The 22,059-nt window shown below is 39.0% G+C and overlaps 1 protein-coding gene across 2 annotated transcripts in view; it reads right to left on the bottom strand.

Annotated features, from left to right (window-relative positions):
* WDR7 (WD repeat domain 7) overlaps positions 1 to 22,059 on the bottom strand; it is a 265,985-nt gene that overhangs the window by 46,046 nt on the left and 197,880 nt on the right. For both annotated transcript variants that reach the window (XM_080919796.1, XM_080919797.1), the window contains 4 exons: positions 13,748 to 13,865; positions 11,642 to 11,791; positions 11,069 to 11,151; positions 2,629 to 2,728 (listed from right to left, as the gene is read on the bottom strand). In XM_080919796.1, coding sequence (XP_080775922.1) covers positions 2,629 to 2,728; positions 11,069 to 11,151; positions 11,642 to 11,791; positions 13,748 to 13,865 — 451 coding nt within the window. The remainder of the gene's footprint in view (positions 1 to 2,628; positions 2,729 to 11,068; positions 11,152 to 11,641; positions 11,792 to 13,747; positions 13,866 to 22,059) is intronic.

The raw sequence follows: 22,059 nt of genomic DNA, 5'->3' as shown, positions 1-22,059 counted from the left end.
ACACTAAGTCCAGGCAGTGTGGTTTCAGAATATACTCTCTACTACACTGGCTTCTCTGGCAAACTGCTCAACAACTGAATTACGGGTATTAAATCTGGTACATTACAAACACTAGTAAGGACGGCTGTGAGTGAGAAAGGCGCACACAGATGGGAGAGGAGTCTGGCAACTGCATGGCTTATGAGAGGAGCACAGGACTTGAAGGACTGCAATCAGCTCAAACAGAATAGTATTAAAGGGAAGTGCTGTCACCGGCTCAGTGTGGTTAGACCAGGATAGACCATGGGAGAAAAGAATGGTGCTACTAAACGAGACAAAACTCAGGAGTAGGACCATATGTGTGATGACCAGAACAAGAACAAGAACCCTGAAGGCCTCAAAGAATAACCGAGATGGTGACTTATGTTGTTATAAGAGAAGGTCCCAGCTCCCCTGGTATACTGCAAAGAAAAGGTCAATTACAAGTAGCTGGGTGATTATGGGATCACCACATTATGCCACCAACAGGAAAAGGTCAGTTGCAACGGAAGCTGTTAGAAAGAAGGTACTAAAGGCGTTTTCTGAGGCAGTTTTCTGATCTATCTTATAGGGAATGCTCAGAGTTGTAATAATGTACAAGTTCTCAGTTTTGAAGAATCTTACAAGATATCTCCCCCTCTCCTTTCCTCTTCCTCTTTTAACTCTGTAAATGTTTGTGTATTTTTCAAATTTGCGATTTAGTAACATACTTCATTAAAAAAAAAAAAAAAAAAAACAGTTTCAAACTGCTTGTGGTTATCAGAGTCAGAGTCAGGTGATGTGGGGCAGGATGGGAGAGGCATAAAGAAGGGAGATGTTCTACTGAGCTCTGCACACTGTGTCCACTACAGAACAGCGTGACACACACGTTAAAGTGCTACTTTTGAATGTCCTCATAATAAAGAAATGATCAAGTTTGAAGACAAAGAAATATTTGACCTGTTTTAAATATTATACAATATATACATACATCAAAGCATGACATGGCATCTCACTAATATGTAAAGTTATATATTTAGGTATATTAAAAATAAATTAAATAAAAAGCCGGCATAGTGACACATGTCTTCAATCCCAGCACTCAGGAGGCAGAGGCAAGTGAATCTCAGTGCGTTTGAGGCCAGCCTGGACTAAACAGTGGGATGTAGACCAGCATGGAATACATTGTGAGACCTGGTCTCAAATAAATAAACACATAAACGAACAAACATAAGAACGTTCTTAGAAGATGTTCTGGGGCCTGGTGTATGGCTCGGGTGTGTGTGTAGGGGGTCTGGGGTTTAAAGGCCCTTACTGCTAAGCCTGACATCCTTGGGATCCACATGGTAGAAGCACAGAGCTGACTCCCTCAAGGCTTTCTCTGATCTCCACACACGTGCTATGCCTTCTGCCCCTATACAAAACAAATAAAGGTTAAAAATGGGGCATTTCAGAAATGCTATTTGCAGTATCCCTTTCAAAAGAATTATATAAAGAACACAAAACATAATCTTTAAACAAGCTTCAGAGTGTTTACACTGATTTCAATAAGAGCCGAGGGGAAAGTGGTATGGACCAGAGTGAGCTGGAGAAGGAAACACACCAATTAGAGAGTAAATAAGTATACCAGTGGTGCATACTCTATGCACAGTGTACTCTCAGAGGTATCCTCAGAGAAATGCACTTAATACTCAAATAGCATCCTTTAACAGTATCTGAAACCTGAGTCTTTTACCCCTACCTCTTATTATGAGACTTTACAATTATTTCATGGCAGACTATCAAGGAAACTTTGACGGGGGCATTAGATTAACAGTTTATTACATTGAAGAAATAATCTAAAGTGTTAAAACACCCTGACAGATTTCTTCTATTTCCTCTCTATACTGTAAGAATTCAGCAGTACTAAATGTTATACTGAAACAGGAGAAGGCGTGACTTGGCACTTTGTGGTCAATGAGCATCAAGATTATCCAGGTCCTTGGTAGAATTTAGTCCTGGCTTTGCTGTTGCTAATGGTGTGACTCTGGAAAATAGTGATTTAAAACACCGAGCTTCAATTCCTTTTCTATCTCAAGTGGGGATATTCTTGCCCCATCTATCCACTGAGTATATTTTGAAAATCAGATAAACAGATCAAAGACAAAAAAAAAAAAAAATCATGAACAGTAAAGTGTCATGAAATCATAAAATGTAGTATAAAGTCTAAAAAGTGACACACCATTACTGTAAAGGGAGCACCAGTTCTGGAGAGTTGTATTAAGTGCTACTGTGACTGGCTGTGAGAACTCCGACTAATTACTGCCTTGTCATTGCTAACTGACTGCCACCATGTCTTCACAGGAAACATGTCGGAAGTAGGAACCTAAACAACACCGAACAAAGAAGAGACAGACTGTAAAACCAATCACGAGAAGAGCCTTCTCTCCCTGCTCCACTGGGAACCATGGCAGCCTCCAATCCCAGGGAACAGAGACGAAGGGCTCTATATTCTTTAGTCCTTCATTACGCTATCGATCTCTTACACATTATCCATAATGTTCCAGCAACCCGGTTCGTCACCTGGTGAAGTGCTAGTCTCTCACTCCCTTCAATAGCGTCATGGAGAGGAAGTCACAATGATTTATTTACCTGACATTTTCCAGTCCGGATGTCATACAGGGCTACTGAGCCATGGCGTGCTCCAACGGCAATTCTGTGACTCCGCTCATAATAGCTGACCATGTAGAACCTGAATTGAACATTTTTGAAACAACAACAAAAACAAAAGCCAGGTGAGATTGCCTGTATATTTAAGACAAACCAATACTCACTAAGATTAAAGCCAATGTGCATATAGGTACACATGCATACACACATACATAAAATATATGTACACATTTATGTATGTAAATGTAGATAAAAGCTTTAACCCCTTTATATCTCAAATATTTCTAAATAATACATCTGTGACCAACATATGTATTAAAAAATATTTCCCTTCAGTACTGGGTACTTTTGAGATATTACCTAAAATGGAATTGATGTAGAATATCACTTAGGCCTGTAATGAATTTTCAACCAGCTCTAGTGGCTGGGCCACATCTATAATCCCAGCACATGGAAGGCAGAGGCAAGAAAAACTTAGGTGCCTTTGGGCCAGTGTAGGCTTCACTGTAAATTCCAGGCCAGTAAGGACTACCGGCAGAGTAAGAAAATGATTTTCAATAGGGAACAACTTCTTAACAATAAATGCACTCGAAAGTTTGAGGTACAAAGGATCAAAGGCAAAAAGAATAAATGTGAAAATCCAGTTTTCTGATAACTTGTACAAACACTTCTATTTGAGCAGAAATGATGATTTTGAAGAGGTTCCCATATTCAGTTATGTTCTCATATTACTTAGCTATTGAAATATATGTCCTCACAGAACAATAATAAAAGGCTACATAAGTAAATAGTATGTCTCCTGAATTCTAATGACATTAGAAAAAATACTCACCAGAAAAAAAGATATCGTGAAAACATCCAAGGTTTTCCACATTTACTAGATTTACTAATTAGGCTACAGAACTGAGGTGACAGGCAGTAAGAGGTTTTAAGAGGCTGGCTTATTACTAATACTTTCTAGATTCGGTTTGGGAGTAGATTAAGTACTTGAATTTCTGATCTAGGCTCTGACATATTACAAATCCATACATCTGGGATTTAGAGGTGAGAACAGTACTAGAAATCAGGTAAATCAGGAATGATTTTTATGTTCATCAAGAGTTTTGAATATACTTTTACCTGGTCTCCATGAACGATCCAAGTGAAGGGAGCTACACTAAATTTTCTATTTAAAAACATCTTTTCCAATCACATTATTTGCTGTGCCTTCCTTTGTTTCCCAAGTTTTTTGTGTTGTTTGGTTTTATATCAACTAGATTTATTTTACACGAAAGACTCCCAGCCGTGGAAATGCCTCTATAAGATCTGCCTGTAGGCAACCTGAGGAGCGCTTTCTTGACTCGAAAGGGCCTAGGCCACTGGGAGTTGTGATACCCTTCAGCAGGCAATACTAAGTTGTGTAAGAACAGAGGCTGAGGAAACGAAGGCCTTTTTAAAATAGAGTAAATGCAATAAACTTTCTAGTGCTGGTTTTGTCAGCTTTACACACACACAAACTAGAGTCAATTTAGAAAAGAAAATCCCAATTGAAAAATTGCCTCCATTGGATAGCCCTTTGGGGTATTTCCTGGATAAATGACTGATACAGGAGGGCCTGGTCCACTGCAGGCGGTAGCAGCCCTATGCAGGTGGTCTGCGGATGTATAAGAAGGCAGGCTGAGTAAGCCATGGAGATGAACCAGTAAGTAGCACCCCTCTGTGGTGCTGTAGGCTGTAAGCTACAATAAGCCCTTTCCTCCCCAGTTGCCTTTGGCCAGTGTTTTATCACAGTCACAGAAACCCTAAGGCATTTTTTCTCTTTTTCAAAGGAGATAAAACAGGAAAAATACTGCAATGCATTCTTGAAGTAAGATACAGGGCCATTCTGTAATTCTAGGAAGAGAAGCTGAGGGACACACACTTGAGTATTAGCGGCAGTGGCATTCTGACAGCTCTTCTGCCTTGGCAGTCACATGACAGCTACACACAGATTAAAAATCTAGAAAAAAATCTTTATGCTAAATTTTTTGTTTGCTATTTATTAAAAAGGTATAGATTCTGAGATGTTTTGTCTTATCCATAAGCCTCATTAATAATCAGTTTCTGATTTATGGAAGGCCAAGGCTTCATTTTCATAACATGGAAGGCAGACACTACTTACAAGTGTTCTACCACATTTTCCACGGAAAGCAGCATATTATTCTACTTCAGTGGTAAGTGGGAGTCTGCATTCAAATATCCAATGTTCTTAATATGAAATGAATTGCTTTTGAAGTGTCTGAAGGCAGTCGCTATGTCATTGCTAATTGTATCAGCCTGAGTACTGGTGCGCTCATATCTACATCCATGTTACTATGGGCATCTGTATCTGCACATATGAACTCATATGTAATTTACATCCTAGTACAGTGACACAGAGTGTAATACTGAGAAATAAAATTTGTAGTGTCATTATTGCAAATATTTAATAGCTTGAACTACCAAAATCTTACTACAAAATAATATCGCATTCAAAATAACATTTTTCAGAACAAAACAACACATTTCTGATGACAGAATCTTAAACTAAAGGTTTTTGTTGCATTACCTTCATGCTTTGGATTTCAACCTCCTCCTTCTACATCATCTATAAACACCATTATTTATGGGATAAAAAAAGATTAAATCTATTCTTGGTATAAAATCTTTGGTCTGCCTGAAAGGACCATATATTACAGTTCTAGCATTTTTCATTCTTTGTAACTTATCACTTGACTAACATGGCTGAAAAACACTTTAAAGATTTCTAGGCAGTGATAGTCTCATGCCCTGGTTTTGGCTTAAGGGTTTTATATTAAAGTTTCCTTCCTGGTTCTTTTACTACTACTACTACTAATAAATCTTGTATATGTCAGTTTGTGCACAGGAACCCACTTTTGTGCTGCTGCAGGAAGCCACACACTGCTGAGGTCTTTGGGGTCTCTCAGACCCCTAGACTACTTACAACTGGAAGAGTTCTGCACATGAGCACTGTCTGTTCTAAGGATGGTATGGCAGATATAATTTGTTCTGACCTCTGATGGCATTAAAGGGCTGAGGCAGGAGTCCACTCTAGGTTTTAATATTGTTCTCATTTCATCAAATGAAAAGTCTCAGGTTTCTCTAGACCTCTAGTATCTCAGTGTTCAGGTCATGGAGATGGTAACAAGACACTGAGGTGGCAATCACTAACCTGGCAAGAACCTTTTGTTACTATTCCCACAGTCCTAGTTCCATTTGAGTTGCCATGAATAAGTAACCAATAAAAAGTACCGCACAGGAGAAAGGTTCACTGTAGCCCACAACTCCAGGGTGCAGTCCATCCCAGCATGAAGTCAAGTGGGACAGGAACTTAAAGAGAGCTCATTCCATCACATCCATGGTCCAGAGCGAAGAGTGATGACTAAGTGCACGGTTATTGCTCGGCTCACTTTTCCCACTCCTGTAGCACTAGTGACCAAATCTAGGGAATGGTGCCACCCACAGTTCAGTCTTCCCACACCAGTTACTGTAATCAAGATAATCCCCCACAGGCAAGCATGTGAGAAGGAGGCAAGGACACAATGTCCCACCCTTAAATGGTAGCATTTTGCAAGTGATTCCTGCTGCCAAAGGGAAAATCAATGTTCTCTAATGGAATGTCACTGGCTATATAACCACACTCCCAGACAGGCCCCATGCTCATCAGGAGATGACTATCACAAAATGAAGCTGGTGGTATTTTTGTGGACCTTTACATTAATTTTTGGTGTAGTTTGTCTCACTGGTTTTTTGCTTATTTGTTTTGCTTTTGGTTTTTATTTTTAGCTTTTGTTATTTTGAGATAGAGAAAAAAGGTGAGAGTGAAAGAACACATATAAAGTTGGGGGGGGGGTGACCTGGAAGAATTTGGGAGAGGGGGGAAACAAAATCAAACTACAGCATCTAAAAAACCTTTAATTAAAACATAAGACCCAGTCTCAAAAATCTTTGACCTCCAATCTGTTTTGTCTGTAAAATATGCCAGGGCAATAGTGGCATAGAATTTGTGGGTGTGGCCAACCAATGTCTGATTTGACTTAAGGCCCACTCCATGAAAAGGAGCCCATACCCACACAGCCTTCGTAACCATGAACCAGAGACTAGATAGCCTGGAGACTCAGAATAAAACCAACATTACTGGTATTCAAAAAAAAGTATCAACAAAATGATTCTTAACCATATTCTGCTATACTCATAGCCGAATCCTTGGAGAGGTTACCTGAGGAGGCAAATGGGAACAGATGAAGATACCCTGCAGTTAGATATTATGCAGAGGTGGAGAGAGGGAGAGAGAGAGAGAGAGAGAGAGAGAGAGAGAGAGAGAGAGAGAGAGAGAGAGACAGAGACAGAGACAGAGACAGAGAGACAGAGAAAGAGACACAGAGTGAGAGACAGAGACAGACAGACAGACAGACACACACACATAGAGAGATAGAGTTAGAGAGAGAGAGAGACAGAGAGACAGAGAGACAGAGAGACAGAGAAAGAGACACCACAGAGTGAGAGACAGAGACAGACAGACAGACAGACACACACACACAGAGATAGAGATAGATAGATAGATAGATAGAGAGAGAGAGAGAGAGAGAGAGAGAGAGAGAGAGAGAGAGAGAGAGAGAGAATATATATCTAAATGGAAGTCTAAATCAAATCCTTTCCCTCAGAGCTCAGGGAGTCCCGAGGAAGAGAAAGTAGAAAGATTTTAAAAGCCGGAGGGATGGAGGACACAAAAGAACAAGGAAGGCCCTCTGCAATCAACTAAACAGGTACAGATGAGCTCACAGAGATCAAGGCAGTGAGAACAAGGTCTACGTGGGTCTGCACCAGGTCCTTTGCATATATATTATAGCTTTAGCTCGGTATTTTTATGGGACATCTGACTGTAAAACCAAGTGGGTCTCTGACTCTTGTGCCTGCCCTTGGGAATCTTTTTTTCCAGTTGGGTTGAATGACCAAATTCAATATGAGAGTATTTTTTCTTCATCTTATACTTTAGTTTGTCATGTTATAAGACATTATCATCGTCGTCATCAGAAACACTGTAGTCATGGTGACTACAGTGTGTATGAAAATAAGTGGTGACCCATGTTACTCTAATAAGGAGAAAGAGTGAGTGCTCAGATAGTTAAATAGCTTTAAAGACTTACTCTTTACAAAATATAATCTCCCCTTCAAATGGATTCTCTGTGTAGCCCTGGCTGTTCTGGAAATTACTCTGTAGACCAGGCTGGCTCTGAACTCAGAGATTTACCTGCCTTTGCCAAGGGTTAGGATTCAAGGGATATGCTACCACACCTAGACACAGTATAAACTTATACGAACTATAAATTATTTTAGTTTTTCTTAAAAATATGCTAATTCAAATAAAATAAACTTTGGTCCTTGTTTTGATTGTTTTGGTTTTTTTTTTTTTTTTTTTTTTTTTTTTTTGATAGATGGTCTCATGTAGCCTTAGTTGGGTCAGAACCCATTCAGCAGCCAAGGATGGGCTGGAGCCTTCATCCTGCCTCTCAGTGCTTGGATTACAGGTGTGGTCCACCATACACGGTCTAAACTTGCAGTCCTTACATTATTTTAAATAACCTTCAAGTTAACTTTTTCTTGTTGTATATAGAATGCAGATAAAAGGTCTAGAATTATATATGCATAAATTTACCCAATAATATCCCAAGCCCTATTTTGGTTTATTTTAACATGAAAACTTAATACTTCAAGACAACCTCCTGGGGAGATTTTTAGGAATCTAATGAGGAATAGGAATAAAATAATGAGGGAGATTCCTACCTGTGAGGGGATGGGTACCAAAGACTAATATAACATAGTTACTAAGTTAAGAGTTTTACTAAAGGCTAGGGCAGAAGCTCTTTTACGTTTCCTCCCTGTTATCACCAGGCTATGAACAAAGCACAGTTTGGAGGAGTCACTTGCAGATGAGCTCATGAGGCACTCTGCAGCAGACAGTGTGCAATTGCTTACTAGAGTTTAAGTGCCCATTTAAGGTGAAATGAGCTGATTCAGCTTCTTACTTGAAAAGGAAAATCAATCAGTCTGTCTCATAATAACATAGTTTAAGAAAAGCTAAATCATTTTTGAAAACATAAACTTTTAACTCTTCTGTCTAAATACTTTTTGATTTTGCTAAGGCATAAAAGTACTGAATTTACAATGAAACTTTGTGTCGTATCTATAATCATACATTTAATGTTTTGCTTAAACATTTCTAACTCTCCACTGCATATTAAATAAAGGTGACACTGTTCTGTGGGGTCCGAAGCCCTAGCTTGGCTCTATACATCTACAGGAAGCCTCCATTCTGGTCACTCACTGCATGGTGCAGCCAGACTCACGGTTCACTTCTGTGGCTCCAAACACAGCAGCCTGGTTCACCCCACTTTTCACAAAGCCCACCTGCTCAGCTCTCTGCGACATGTTCCTAGACCTGCCTGTGCTCTTAGAGTCACTACTCTAGTTGGCTCAATCTGTCTCAGAGGACCAATCCCTCTCTACCTGATAGCCATTTCTGTGAAGGCATTTTTAACAGGAAACCATTACCCTCTACATTGTGCTCATCAATTTCTGATTTCACATACTGAATTGAACATTACACTCACTGCCCAGCTCAGTTTCCAATAGGTAGTCAACCAGGCAGTGAGCTGACAGAATCTCCTTCTCATTAGCCACTGTGATTCTGGAGCACAGAGATACCTAATCTACCATTTCTTCCCCAGAGAGTAGTGATACTCATTTTGTGTTCAATAAAATACTACTAAATCAACAAAATACTACTAAATCAATAAAATACTACTAAATCAATAGCCAAAGCACATTGCTTTTTGCCAAGTCAGAGGGGAAATGTATACACAGTGTGCAGTGAAGGCATCCAGCACAGTTCTCTCTTTCCAGGGTAACTTAGTCAACAAGTCATGGGTGTCTGCAGAGCACAGGGACCTGAAGAGCTGCTGGTAGAGGAGGCTTTGGGTGAATCTGGAAGACAGACCCTTTAGTGAAGAGATAAGCTCTAGGAAGCTAATTTATACAGCACTGGCTTGTGCCTTACCAGCACCATTAGCCCCCAGTCCAATAAGTTCCACTACAACCCCTTTCTTGTCATCTCCACATGGCAACAGACCACTGTCGGCCATTTTCACATGAGCGAAAATGCACCTGTCCACATGTGCTGCACCATCTGTGCACGTGTGTTACATAGCAGGACTTTTATCTGTGCTCACATTCTAACACCTAGGTGGCAAAGTCAAACTGCTAAATGATGGAATAGTGTGCAAGTTCTACTGCATGCAGGAAACGGTATGGCAGATAAAGAGAACACAAGCCAGTCAAGCAGTGGCAGAGATGTGGAAATGACAGGATGAAGGCATGCTGTACACCACTCTTCTCAGGAACCTTACTGCCAACTACAGCTTACACACGCTGCCCCTGCACCCATGCGCAAAGGAAAGGCAGCTATCACTAGGTTTGTCTTACAGACACAAGAATCACATCTAACTGTAACTGAGAAAACTTACCTATGACAGATTTAAGTACTATTTCTATAGACTACATAAAAGCAAGAAAATCCAAAAAAGCTCCCCAAACTTTAGAACCAACTCAGAAGTTACTCTTTTCACGGTGATGATTGTGTATGTATGTATGTATGTATGTATGTATGTATGTATGTATGTGTGTGTATGTATGTATGCATGTATGTACATATGTGCATGTATTTAAGTCAGAGAAGAGTTTGTAGGGGGATAGTTCCCTCTACCACTACCATGTCAGTCCCAGGGATCAAACTCAGACTGTCAGGCTCATGGAACAAGCACATTTACCCAAAGCTCCAATTAAAAAAATAAATGCAATGCACTGTATTTTGATGCAAAACCAATCTTCACTGTATTTGTATAAATAAATGTGTATATTACATAAAAGAGCAATCCTAAGTTATAGCTCACATATTTAGTGCCATTTGCAAAGTTTTAGCCTTCTAGCCTTCTGTTCCTGTTAGCCTTCCAAGGGAAGTTCTTGTATTAGTGGAACAATATGTAAATACGTCATTCTCAAAATACGATTTACTAGTGAGTGAAAGGAGACCAACTGACTTCTGTTGCTGGCAAGTCTATGTTTTCCCGAGTCAGAAGTGTTCTAGGTATCTTGTAAGACAAGTAACAATATGAGTAGACTGTGGGAACAGACATTTAACAATTCTTCTGAGCCATGACCCAAATGTCTGTGTCAACTGATTAAGTAACTAGTTTGATTATCTGTGTTCTTGTCACAAACTGTCAGGATTATTCTAGAAAGTAACAGGTAATGATTAATACCTGGTTTTCTCATTTAGCCTCATAATATTTTTTAATTACTTGTTACTGAAATGGACTTCTTTTGCATTCTGTGAAGGCTTCTTTACCTGCAGATAGCTGGAAAGCATTCCTGAAGACCTTTCTTTTTAACTAAAGATCCCTCCAGGCAGTACATGATGATGTCCATAACCTTTGGCAAAAAAGACAGATTGGAAGTTAATTTCAAATGCTTAATATTCTAAAATATAAAATGATTCCATTAGACTTCATTTTGTCTGTATAACTCCACACTGATTATATATTTACTTTAAATAGAATAATAACTATTTTAAGCTTATGGCTACTACAGGGCATCCTTGGTCTTGTCTGCAGCAACAGATAATCATGTCCTTTAACACTGAGTGCTCATGAGCAGAGTAGGGAAGCTGCCCCAGCACACGGTGCAAGTGCTTCGTTGACAAGTCAGCCTTGAAAGTATTCTCATACGGATCAACTCCATGTCAATGGCTACAGCTATCAATTTTAGCTTTGAGGAAATGGAGTTAAGGCACGGAAGCTAATTAATCTTAGTTATATGACCCACTCCCTGTCCCTCCCTCCTTTCATTCTTTCCTTCCTCCTATTTTTGACCTCATGAGTTTACTTCAGGGTCAGGGGGACTTGAAACTGGATATTCTCACCTCCACAAGAAGATCCACAACATCCGTAGGCATCTTCTCAATGAGAATTTCAATGACTCTCAGGATTTCACCTTTAGCCCGTGCCAGGGTCGTGGTGTGTATGCTCTGCTGTGACTGGGTATTTGCTGCAAGGGCCGTGTGTCTGTGTACCTACAAAAGAAGTGCCACACTTCAGAGGCCATTGCTGCTGCTCATAAGTTTACATCTCTGCTCACTATAGAGAAGTAGAACAATCAATCAGAACTGTAACGCAAACCACTTGGGGGTAGGTCAGGAATTGTTATCAGTTACAAAGAAGCATCATGTACATAAAACTAAGTAAGTAGGGTCTAATAAAATTCTACAACTTCCTTACACATCATCATCATCACCATCATCTTGAGAGAGAACCTTATGTAGCTGGCCTTAAGACATAGCTAAAGATGATTTGAACTGTTTCTCCTGCCTCCATTTTAAGCCACACATTGGGATTACAGACATAAAACACCATGCCCAAGCGAGTTCCCATGTATTGTCCTCAGCACAGTATTACTATGATACTTTAGGTGTGAGTAAGTCTGCTTAGTGAGATGTGGTCATAGAATATCAGGACTTTCACTTTAAAAAGAAACAAATTGAAACACAATTTGGAAGTTTGCTGTGAAGGTACTTTTAGAAAATGCCCAGGAAGCATCTGATATGACTATCACGCCTGTTAATAATAACACGTGATACTTACACAGTGCTAGCTGTTCTAGGCACTTTAAAATCAAGTTGGGAAGTTCAAGATAACATGCCTCCAACACTGATCAGCACAGCAAATAACAGAGATTCACTGGGATTTTTTTTTTTTTTTTTTCTCATACAAAGCATAAACTCTACAGCTGAAAGGAAACAAACTATTCAGAGCCTTGAATAGTCCTGGATGCACTGTGGAGCAGCAGGCCCAGGGACAGAGTCCTGCACAATGGTGACGGTGAGAAGCACCTTAGTGCGTTTCTCGAATGTTCCAGGACTAAAAGTAGCATTAGCAAACTAGTTTTGAAAAGAAATAAATGTAGGCTATTAAAATATTTTAAATGACCTTTCCAACCAAATGTCTCAGTATGAGTACCTAAACATTTCCTTAAAAAACATTCTTTTGTAGTTAATGCAAAATAATGTTCTGAAATGTAATTACTATAAACACCTATCAGAGTGATGTAAAGCTCCTGAGGCAATCAATATGCCCATCTGATCACATTCTATGCAGGCGGAAAACTGATAAGAAAAATATCTAAGTTAAACAAAACTACTCATTCAAACAGCACACACCTTTGATACAAGTATACATTAAGTGTGTGCAAGTGAAACATGGTGGAAGCTTCCTACTCTCACACTTACTGTCCACAGCTTTACTTTAGATATGAATTCATGACTCCACTGCTTCCTACCCACCATAAAACTCCATCCAGACTGGACCATCGTGCCTCCTTTCTAGCTGTTTTCCCAGCATGCCTGTAAGGATGGCTTTGGGGCAGACAGAGCCCGTACCCTGTGGACGCTGAGCTGTGCAAGCCTTTCCAAGCATTAGGAACTTTTTCTTTTTTCTCTCACTAAGATGTATAGGAAAGAACATAGAACTGGTTCATTGTTCTTTACTAGTTTGTCAGCTGGCTGTGGGCAATTAATTAGACCAGTAGAAGTACAGGAATCAATGGACTCTCCAGCCTTTATCTGTGACACAGAATAGGAAAAACAATCACCCATTTTATGGCTTATGTTTTTTTGTATACAGTTTGAGAGCCACTGCAAAATAAGTTTAGTTTTGATTACAAGTATTTGCTTACACTTGAGAAATGTGAATAACTTTAATACCTTCTAATTCACACAGACCTATCATATTTCATATTGAAAGGTATTGTCAAATATAACAAGTGTGTTCATTCTGAGAGCAGAAAGGAGCACGAAAGCACAATTCCACACTGTGGATTTCAGTGTGTATACACATATGATATGTTCATTTCAGCAGTAAATTATTAACTTGCTTTGCTTGAACTACCAGGATTCTTTGCAGGTCTACCCCAGTTACAGTATAGAGGAATGCCTCTGGAAGGGGTGAGGAAGCAAGTGAGGAGGGCTGCCCACCTCCTTAGCTATGGTGGTGATGAAGGCGGGTGGTCTGGCAGTGGCAATGAGAGAAAGGGCGTGTCTTGCTGAGCGGGCAGAGTCAGCTGCAGGGCTCAGAGGCAGTCCCATTGTGATGCTAAACAGGGAACAGGAAAAAAGGAAAAAGAAAAGAAGCATTAGAAATATAGACTGAAAAGATTAGACACAGCTTATAATGTCAGTTCAAGGTCAATGGAAGCACTCAAACAGTTAGAATATAATAGACCTGCAACAATGAACAGTGATTAAGAGTCAGGGTGTTCTGGCATCAGATACAAAATCGAATTATTAACCATGAAGATTGAAAACAGTATGTGCATCTGTCCAAAGGTTCAAAACGCCTTGTTAACAAATTATCAAGAACTACTACTGAATACATATCACAAAGCTCAAAAAGGCAGGAATGAATATTGTGCTAGACGTTTTAAAGTTTTTTTTGTCCTAGGTTAAGTTAAAGATAATTTATTCATATGGCCATGTTAAAAAGACTATAACAGAGGCTCTTTTATGAAAGAAAGCAGAACTCATTCTAGTCTGAAGTTGTAAAAAGAATGAAGAATGACAAAATCACTGTTACTTGGTGACTGCTTTCAGTCTAAAAGCTCAGCACCACTGGTCTAACATACAACAGTACTTTCAGAAAACCCACTAAGTACATGCACCTCTGACATTCAACACTGTAACAAAAATGAGCTGGTGCTAATTTTCTTACTAGAAAGAAGATCTGTAGACAGTATTCATAAAGTGATGTACATAATGCAGTGAACTTTTCTAGCCTGTAAGATCGTGGGGTCTTGATACAACAGTGTAGACAATGCATTCCCATCTCTGACATATGAAAGCAATAGTCTTATCACTAAGATCACTTTGTGTATGTGTTTATACACACACATATACACACATATACATATGCCTATCTATATATGTAAACATAAATATATATACATACATATACACATAAACACATGCACACACATGCACACACATGCACACATACACACATATACATATGCACACATACATATGCACATAAATATATACATATTCAAACACACGTGCACACATGCATACATACAAACATATTTATACATACAGACAAATAAGAGTTTTGATTAAAATGTAGCCAAGGAGCCACATATTAATTATGCAAATAAAGTATCCTATTATATTTATCATTATTTTCTAATAAATAATTTTAATTTAAATGGTATATAAAGATCCATTAAAATGTATTTTAAACAAATCTATGATCTGTATGTATAAACTGGATCATGTAACATTCTCAAAAAGTTTGTCTCTTTATAATTAACCCAAGAATGATTATCTTAATTTTTAGTTGAAAATGAAGATGCGTTACATGGTTACTCTTAACCTCACGGAGGTAAACTGTAGCAGACAGTTTGCTTTAATACTTGGTGAGCACTGTATTACTTAAAATCAGTGGTTCTCAACTAGGCTGCGATCCCTGTGGGGGGGTTGAACCCTTTCACAGTGGTCCCATATCAGATATCCTCCATATCAGATATTTATATGCATAGCAAAATTTTATATATAGCAAAATTAAAGGTATGAAGTAGCAATGGAATAACTTTATGGTTGGGGTCACCATTCATGAGAAACTGTACTAAAGGGTGGGAGCATTAAAAAGGTTGAGAACTATGGCTTAAAAGTTTGACAGCATATAGCTTTCTCCAGGCTTTTTCCAAACTGAGGGTAGCTACAAAGTATGGACTTGGACGAGAAGAGTACACAGAGGCTTTCTTTGATATTTAAAAATAAAATAAATTAAAAAGTGAGCTTTGAAAATAAACCTATGTCCTGAACCAAATATAAACAGAAGTGTGGGCTCCTGGGCTGGTCTAGCACAAGCTGGGAAGAATGGCAAATAGGACATGAAGCTAGCCAGTCTCTCGCCTGTGTTAGACTTTACCATTTCAAATACAGCAGGGCAATGCTCACCACCTAAGCAGTGGTGGTGCTTTGGAGTGGATGGCTTAATAATTACTGGTAAATTTATGTTACATATCTATATTTTAGGTCACGTTCTTTAAAAGCCCCAAAACTAGTTAAACAGTTTAGATACCTTGTATTTTATTTTTCATGGCTAGGGGACAAGAATATAGAAAGTAGGGGGCGGGGTGAGGGTGTAGATTAACTAAGTCTGAATAAACCTAAATCAACTTTTGTAAAATCAGTCTGTACAGAAAAGGTAAATCAATTTCCTGGAGAATCCATCCCATGCTGGCAAAGCTCAATACAGAAGGAGAAAAACTAGACACAGCCTAGGTTCTGGGGTGGAAGGTGGGCTTGTTTTCAATCTGTCATGTCTTCTTGCACTTGCCCCCAGCATTCCCACTGGAAACAAAGAATTTCATTTTTACAAATGAAAAACCAGCTCAAAGAACAATAAATGAGGAGCCAAGGTACTGGTGTACCATGGTCCCTTGATATTTGCTATCCAGGTAGGTTTCCTAAAAAAGTTAAGTGCAAAACTTCAGCAATAATGAATAAGAGTTTAAGCTGCATGAAACTCAGAGTTGTGTGTTAGAATCTTATGCAAGCAGTGTTGGTCAAACTGTATGACTGCATGCAGAAGAATGCGAGTATATGCATACTAATCACTCTGTACACCTCAACGCCACATGAAACATAAAACCAGACAGAGGCTACGAGCAAGAATGCTCGAGCCATACTCGCAGGGGGAATGGAATGGTTGTCAAAGGTGAATGGAGTGAGGGAACTAAGTGGGAGAGGGTATCAGGATGAAGATTTCCAGGTTGGATGTGGGGATGGTCAGATGGCTATGAGAATGAATGGAAATCTGCAATGACAGGGGACAGGTAGGGAAGGGAGAGGGGCATCTCCTGGAAGAGACCTAGAACTGTGGCAGGGGAGGCACCCAAGAATCAATGGGGGGCATTCTTGGAACCTGGGGAGGAATTGGGAATTGGGGATATGGAACCTGGGGAGGTTGTCTCCTGTGGCCAGGCAGAAAGCCCAGTGGAGCAATAGGGACACCAACCCACCCACAAATTCTTCAGCTGAAAACTTATCCTGTCTACAAAAAATGTAGGGATTGGGGATGGAGCAGACTGAGGGAACAGCCAACCAATAGCCAGCACAACTTGAGCCCCACACCATGGACAAGCACTAACCCCTGACACTCTTAATGGTACGCTGTATGCTTGCAAACAGGAGTATAGCACGGCTGTCCTCTGAGAGGCATCACCCACCAACTGACTCAGACAGATGCAGACACCCAGAGCCAAACAATGGATAGAACTTGGGTACTCTATACAAGAATAGAAGGAAGAATTGAAGTCCCTAAGGGGAATAAGAACCCCACAGGAAGATAAACAGAATCAACTAACCTGGATCTTTGAGGCTCTCAGAGACTGAACCATCAACAAAAGAACATACACATGTAGCAGATAGATGTACAGCTTGGTCTTCCTGTAGGTCCTAAACAACTGCAGCAGGGCTGTCCCAAAAGCTGTTGCCTGTATGTGGAATGTGTTCTTCTAGCTGGGCTGCCTTGTCTGGCCTCAATAGGAAAGAAGTGCCTAGCTTTGTAGAGACTTGAAGTACCAGAATTAGAGAATATCCGGGGAGCAAGTAAAAAGATAAATAAATAAAAATTTGAAAATCCAGAGAAAGTATAATGCAGAACTACAAGGGTCCATCAGTGCACAAACTCAGTCATGTTAATAAGTGGGAGCCAGTGTTGCAATGGAGAACCTACAGGAAGTTTTCATGTGGAGTGAGCCATGTCCTTCAGTTGACCTGAGATTCCTATCGAAATAAGATATATAGAAATAATCCCACCCAGTGACATCTCCAAGACTTAACCAGCTCAGCTACTCCCTTAAGTGAAGAAGAGTGAATTATTACTTCCAAAAAAGAATGCTGCAAGTCAGATAAGATGTACACCTCATGTCCATGGTGTTTGCACAGTTTTTACAGATAGTAAAACAAATGATAATCAAAATAAAGACTTTAGTGAAAGAAAAAGAAAAAAAAAAAAAAAAAACCAAAAACCAGACATACTGGACCTGATAAAAGACAAAGTAGGAAAAAGCCTTGAACTCATTGGCACAGGAATAGACATTCTGAACAGAACACTGTTAACACGGACAATAAGATTAATAATTAATAAATAAAACCTCATAAAACTGAAAAGAATCTGTACAGCAAAGGACACTGCCATTTGGACAAAGTGGCAGTGTTTGTGTTTGGCAGTGGACTAAGTATGTGTTTGCTTATTTGTAGAAAGTAACTGTTAAATTAATAATACCAAGCTACAATCTGTACAACCACATAAGTCAGGTATAGGGTAGAGAGAGTAGGATGGAGCATACAGCTAATATCGCCTTTGAAAAGGGATATAGAACAGGCAGTTATGGAGAGATGAAGGGGTGCTAGAATGGGAGAATCAAGTGGACAGGGAAAGCAAAGAGACAAGGGAAGAAACATGGGGATGCTAAAATTAAGAACTGTTTGAGGGTTAGAATGAAAATCTAATAGAGTAGAAGCTTACACACACACACACACACACACACACACACACACACACACACACACACCCCTAAATCTAAATGAAATTGCCAAATAATGGGGGAGAAAGAGCCCCAACTGGACATCTCATCACCAAATGATGCTTCCAGTCCCAGAATTGCATTACATCTAATTGATTTATTGGCCAAAGAGGTCCTGTGGGAACTCCCCAAACAATGCAAGCAGTTGCCAAGACAAGTTTATCTCCAAAAACTTACAGTTAAGCCTCACTGAAGAAGTGAACGCCTATGAAATTCATTGAACATGCAAAGGTGGAGCTGTGCCTATAGAGACCCCATGTGCATAGTCAGTCCTTCTACTGTTTACCCTTTCCAGAGCTCCTTCCTTCCCTGTTTCTCACTATGGTCCTTTTCCACTTTTATAACCTCTGTGGTTACTTCAGATTGTAAACCAAATCTAAAGATTCAGATCTGGGATTATCCTCCAAAGTCAATAAAGAACTCAAGGCACACAGAATCAAGAAGACAAATACCAATTTAAAAATGAGCCATAGATCTGAACAGAGAATTGTTAAAAGAAAGAATGAAAATGGCTAAGAAATATCTTTATGATGTTCAATATCTTTAACAACCAGTTCTAAATGAAAAATTAAAACTACTTAGAGATTTCATCTTACCCTTGTAAGAAGTCCAAGATGAAAAACTTCAACTGACAACAAATGTTGGTGAAGATGTGGTAAAGGCACCTTATTCTATGATTGTGTGGGTGCAACGTGGTATAGCCTCAGGAAATCAGTACAGAGAATTCTCAGAAAGCTAAAAATAGATCTACAAAATGACACAGCTATAGCATCCTTGGCTTATGTCCGCCTGACTCACCACCTAATCCCACAGATATGTGCTTGGCCATGTTTAGGCTTCTCTTACTTATGTGCAACAAATCTTAATGTGAGATTCTGGAACCTGTGTAGAAACTCTGTTCTCTTGACCCTGCCCAAGGGCTGTTGTATCAACCCTTTGTTTTACAGACCTATAGAATAGGCCTTTGGTTTTAGTCTTTATTCTAAGGAAATTGGAGACCTCAGACTATCTTACTTAGCATTTCTCAACTCCCCTCCATCTTTCCAATCATAAACACCAGGGCAGAACAATGTTGTAGATAAATAACATGAATAGAAGAAACTCTTGGGCTGAGCTCACTCTTCTCAGGACTGATTATTAATCCAATTCCAAAATTACTCCATTTTAGGAAAATCATTTTAAAATTTATAGAAAAAAGCATTTTAGTAAAACATTACCATCTAAAATTTCTAGATGTAAGACTCTGTCAAATTAAGAAATACTGTATGGATACACTCCAGGGGAAAACATTAATATTTTTGCAAATAGCCTACAATTCTTAGTCATCAGTAACAAGGCTTTGAAAACAGTCTCCATCAAAACAAAAAATGCTAACATTCATTTAAGTACATACTTAATTATGTAACACCCAGAACTTCTATCCTACACTTTTCTAGGAACACTAGTATGCTCATATTTGTTACATCTAAATAAAAAAATATGCAGCTCCTCTGTGTTAAGCTGAAGCTTCATGTTTAAAAATATTCTTCTTCTTCTTCTTATTGCATGTGCACGCATGCGTATGTGTGTGCATGCTATGACAGGTCATGGTGGTCACAGGACAAGTCTGGACTTGCTTCTTCCCTTCTGCTTTAGCTTAGGTTCTGGGGTGTACCTGGCTTCACTGATCAGCAAGTACATACTGAGCCAATCTCACCAGAGCCTAGAGCTTCATTTTTATAACTTAAGGGAGAATTCATATCCAAAGCTCAAAGATGGAAACTTTTCCTACTCTTCCAAACATGTTAGCTGCATTATATATTTACAAAAAATAAAAAACTATGCTAACCCTGTAAAGGCCTTCCTCAGGTTATAAACCCTTATAACTGAATTTTTCAGAACAGAACAATATAGAATTCTCAGAAAACCGAATCCAAGAAAACATCAAAACGATCATCCATCAGGATCAAGTAGGCTTTATCCCAGGAATGCAGGGATAGTTCAATATATGAAAATCCATCAATGTAATCCACTATATGAACAAATTCAAAGAAAAAACCTACATGATCATCTTATAAGATTCTCAGAAAGCATTTGACAAAATTCAACACCCTTTCACGTTAAAAGTCTTGGAAAGATCAGGAATTCAAAGTTCATACCTAAACACAGTAAAAACAAAACAAAACAAAACAAAACAAAAAACAAAAAAACAACCAAAAAAAAAAAAAAACCTCACAGCAAACCAGTAGCCAGCATCAAAGTAAATGGAGAGAAACTTGAAGCAATCACACTAAAATAAGGGACTAGACAAGGATGCCTAATCTCCCTACCTAATCAATATAGTACTGGAAGTCCAGAGCAAATAGACAGAAAAAAAAAAAAAAAAAAAAAAAAAAAAGGTCAAAGGGATACAATTTGGAAAGGAAGAAGTCAAAATATCACTATTTGCAGATGATATGATAGTATACTTAAGTGACCCCCCAAAATTCCACCAGAGAACTCCTAAACCTGATTAACAACTTCAGCAAAGTGATTGGATATAAAATTAACTTAAACAAACCAGTAGGCTTCTTCCTCTACTTAAAGGATAAACAGGTTGATAAAGAAATTAGGGAACTGAGACCCTCCACAATAGTCACAAAAAATATAAAATACCTTGGTGTGACCCTAACCCAGCAAGTGAAAGATCTGTACGACAAGAACTTCAAGTCTCTGAAGAAAAAATAGAAGAAGTTCTCAGAAGATGGAAAGATTTCCCATGCTCATGGATTGACAGGATTGATATAGTAAAAATGGCCAAAAGCAATTTACAGATTCAATGCAATCCCAATCAAAATTCCAACTCCATTCTTCATAGAGTTAGAAAGAGCAATTTGCAAATTCATTTGGAATAACAAAACACCCAGGATAGCGAAAACTATTCTCAACAATAAAAGAACTTCTGGGGAAATCACTATCCCTGACCTCAAGCTGTATTACAAAGCAACAGTCATAAAAACTTTATGGTATTGGTACAGATCAAAAACTCAGGTGACAGCAGAAGCTGGCAAGGATGTGGAGAAAGAGGAATACTCCTCCAACATTGGTGGGATTGCAAGCTGGTACAACCACTCTAGAAATAGTCTGGTGGTTTCTCAGAAAACTGGACATATTACTACCTGAGGACCCAGTGATACCTCTTCTGGTCATACACCCAAAAGATGCCCTAACGTACTACAAGGACACATGCTCCACCATGTTCATAGCAGCCTTATTTATAATAGCCAGAAGGCTGAAAGAACTCAGATGTCCTTCAACAGAGGAATGAATACAGAAAATGTGGTACATTTACACAATGGGGTACTGTTCAGCTATTAAAAAAACAATGATGTCATGAAATTATTAGGCAGATGGATGAAACTAGAAAATATCATCCTGAGTGAGGTAACACAATCACAAAACAACAACAACAACAACAACAACAAAAAAAAAAAAAAAAACCAAAATAAACCCCTACATGGTATGCTCTCACTGATGGGTGTATATTAGCCCAAAAGTTCAGAATACCCAAGACACAATTTACAGACCACATGAAGCTCAAGAAGAAGGAAGACCAAAGTGCAGATGCTTCAGTCCTTCTTGGAAGGGGGAACAAAAATATTCACAAAAGGAAATATGGAGACAAAGTCTGAAGCAGAGACTGAAGAAAAAGCCATCCAGGGACTGCCCCACCCTGGG

Source organism: Micromys minutus (assembly GCF_963924665.1).
Source record: "Micromys minutus genome assembly, chromosome: 8".
Lineage (NCBI taxonomy): Eukaryota > Metazoa > Chordata > Mammalia > Rodentia > Muridae > Micromys > Micromys minutus.
This window is presented reverse-complemented; position numbering and strand designations above follow the sequence as displayed.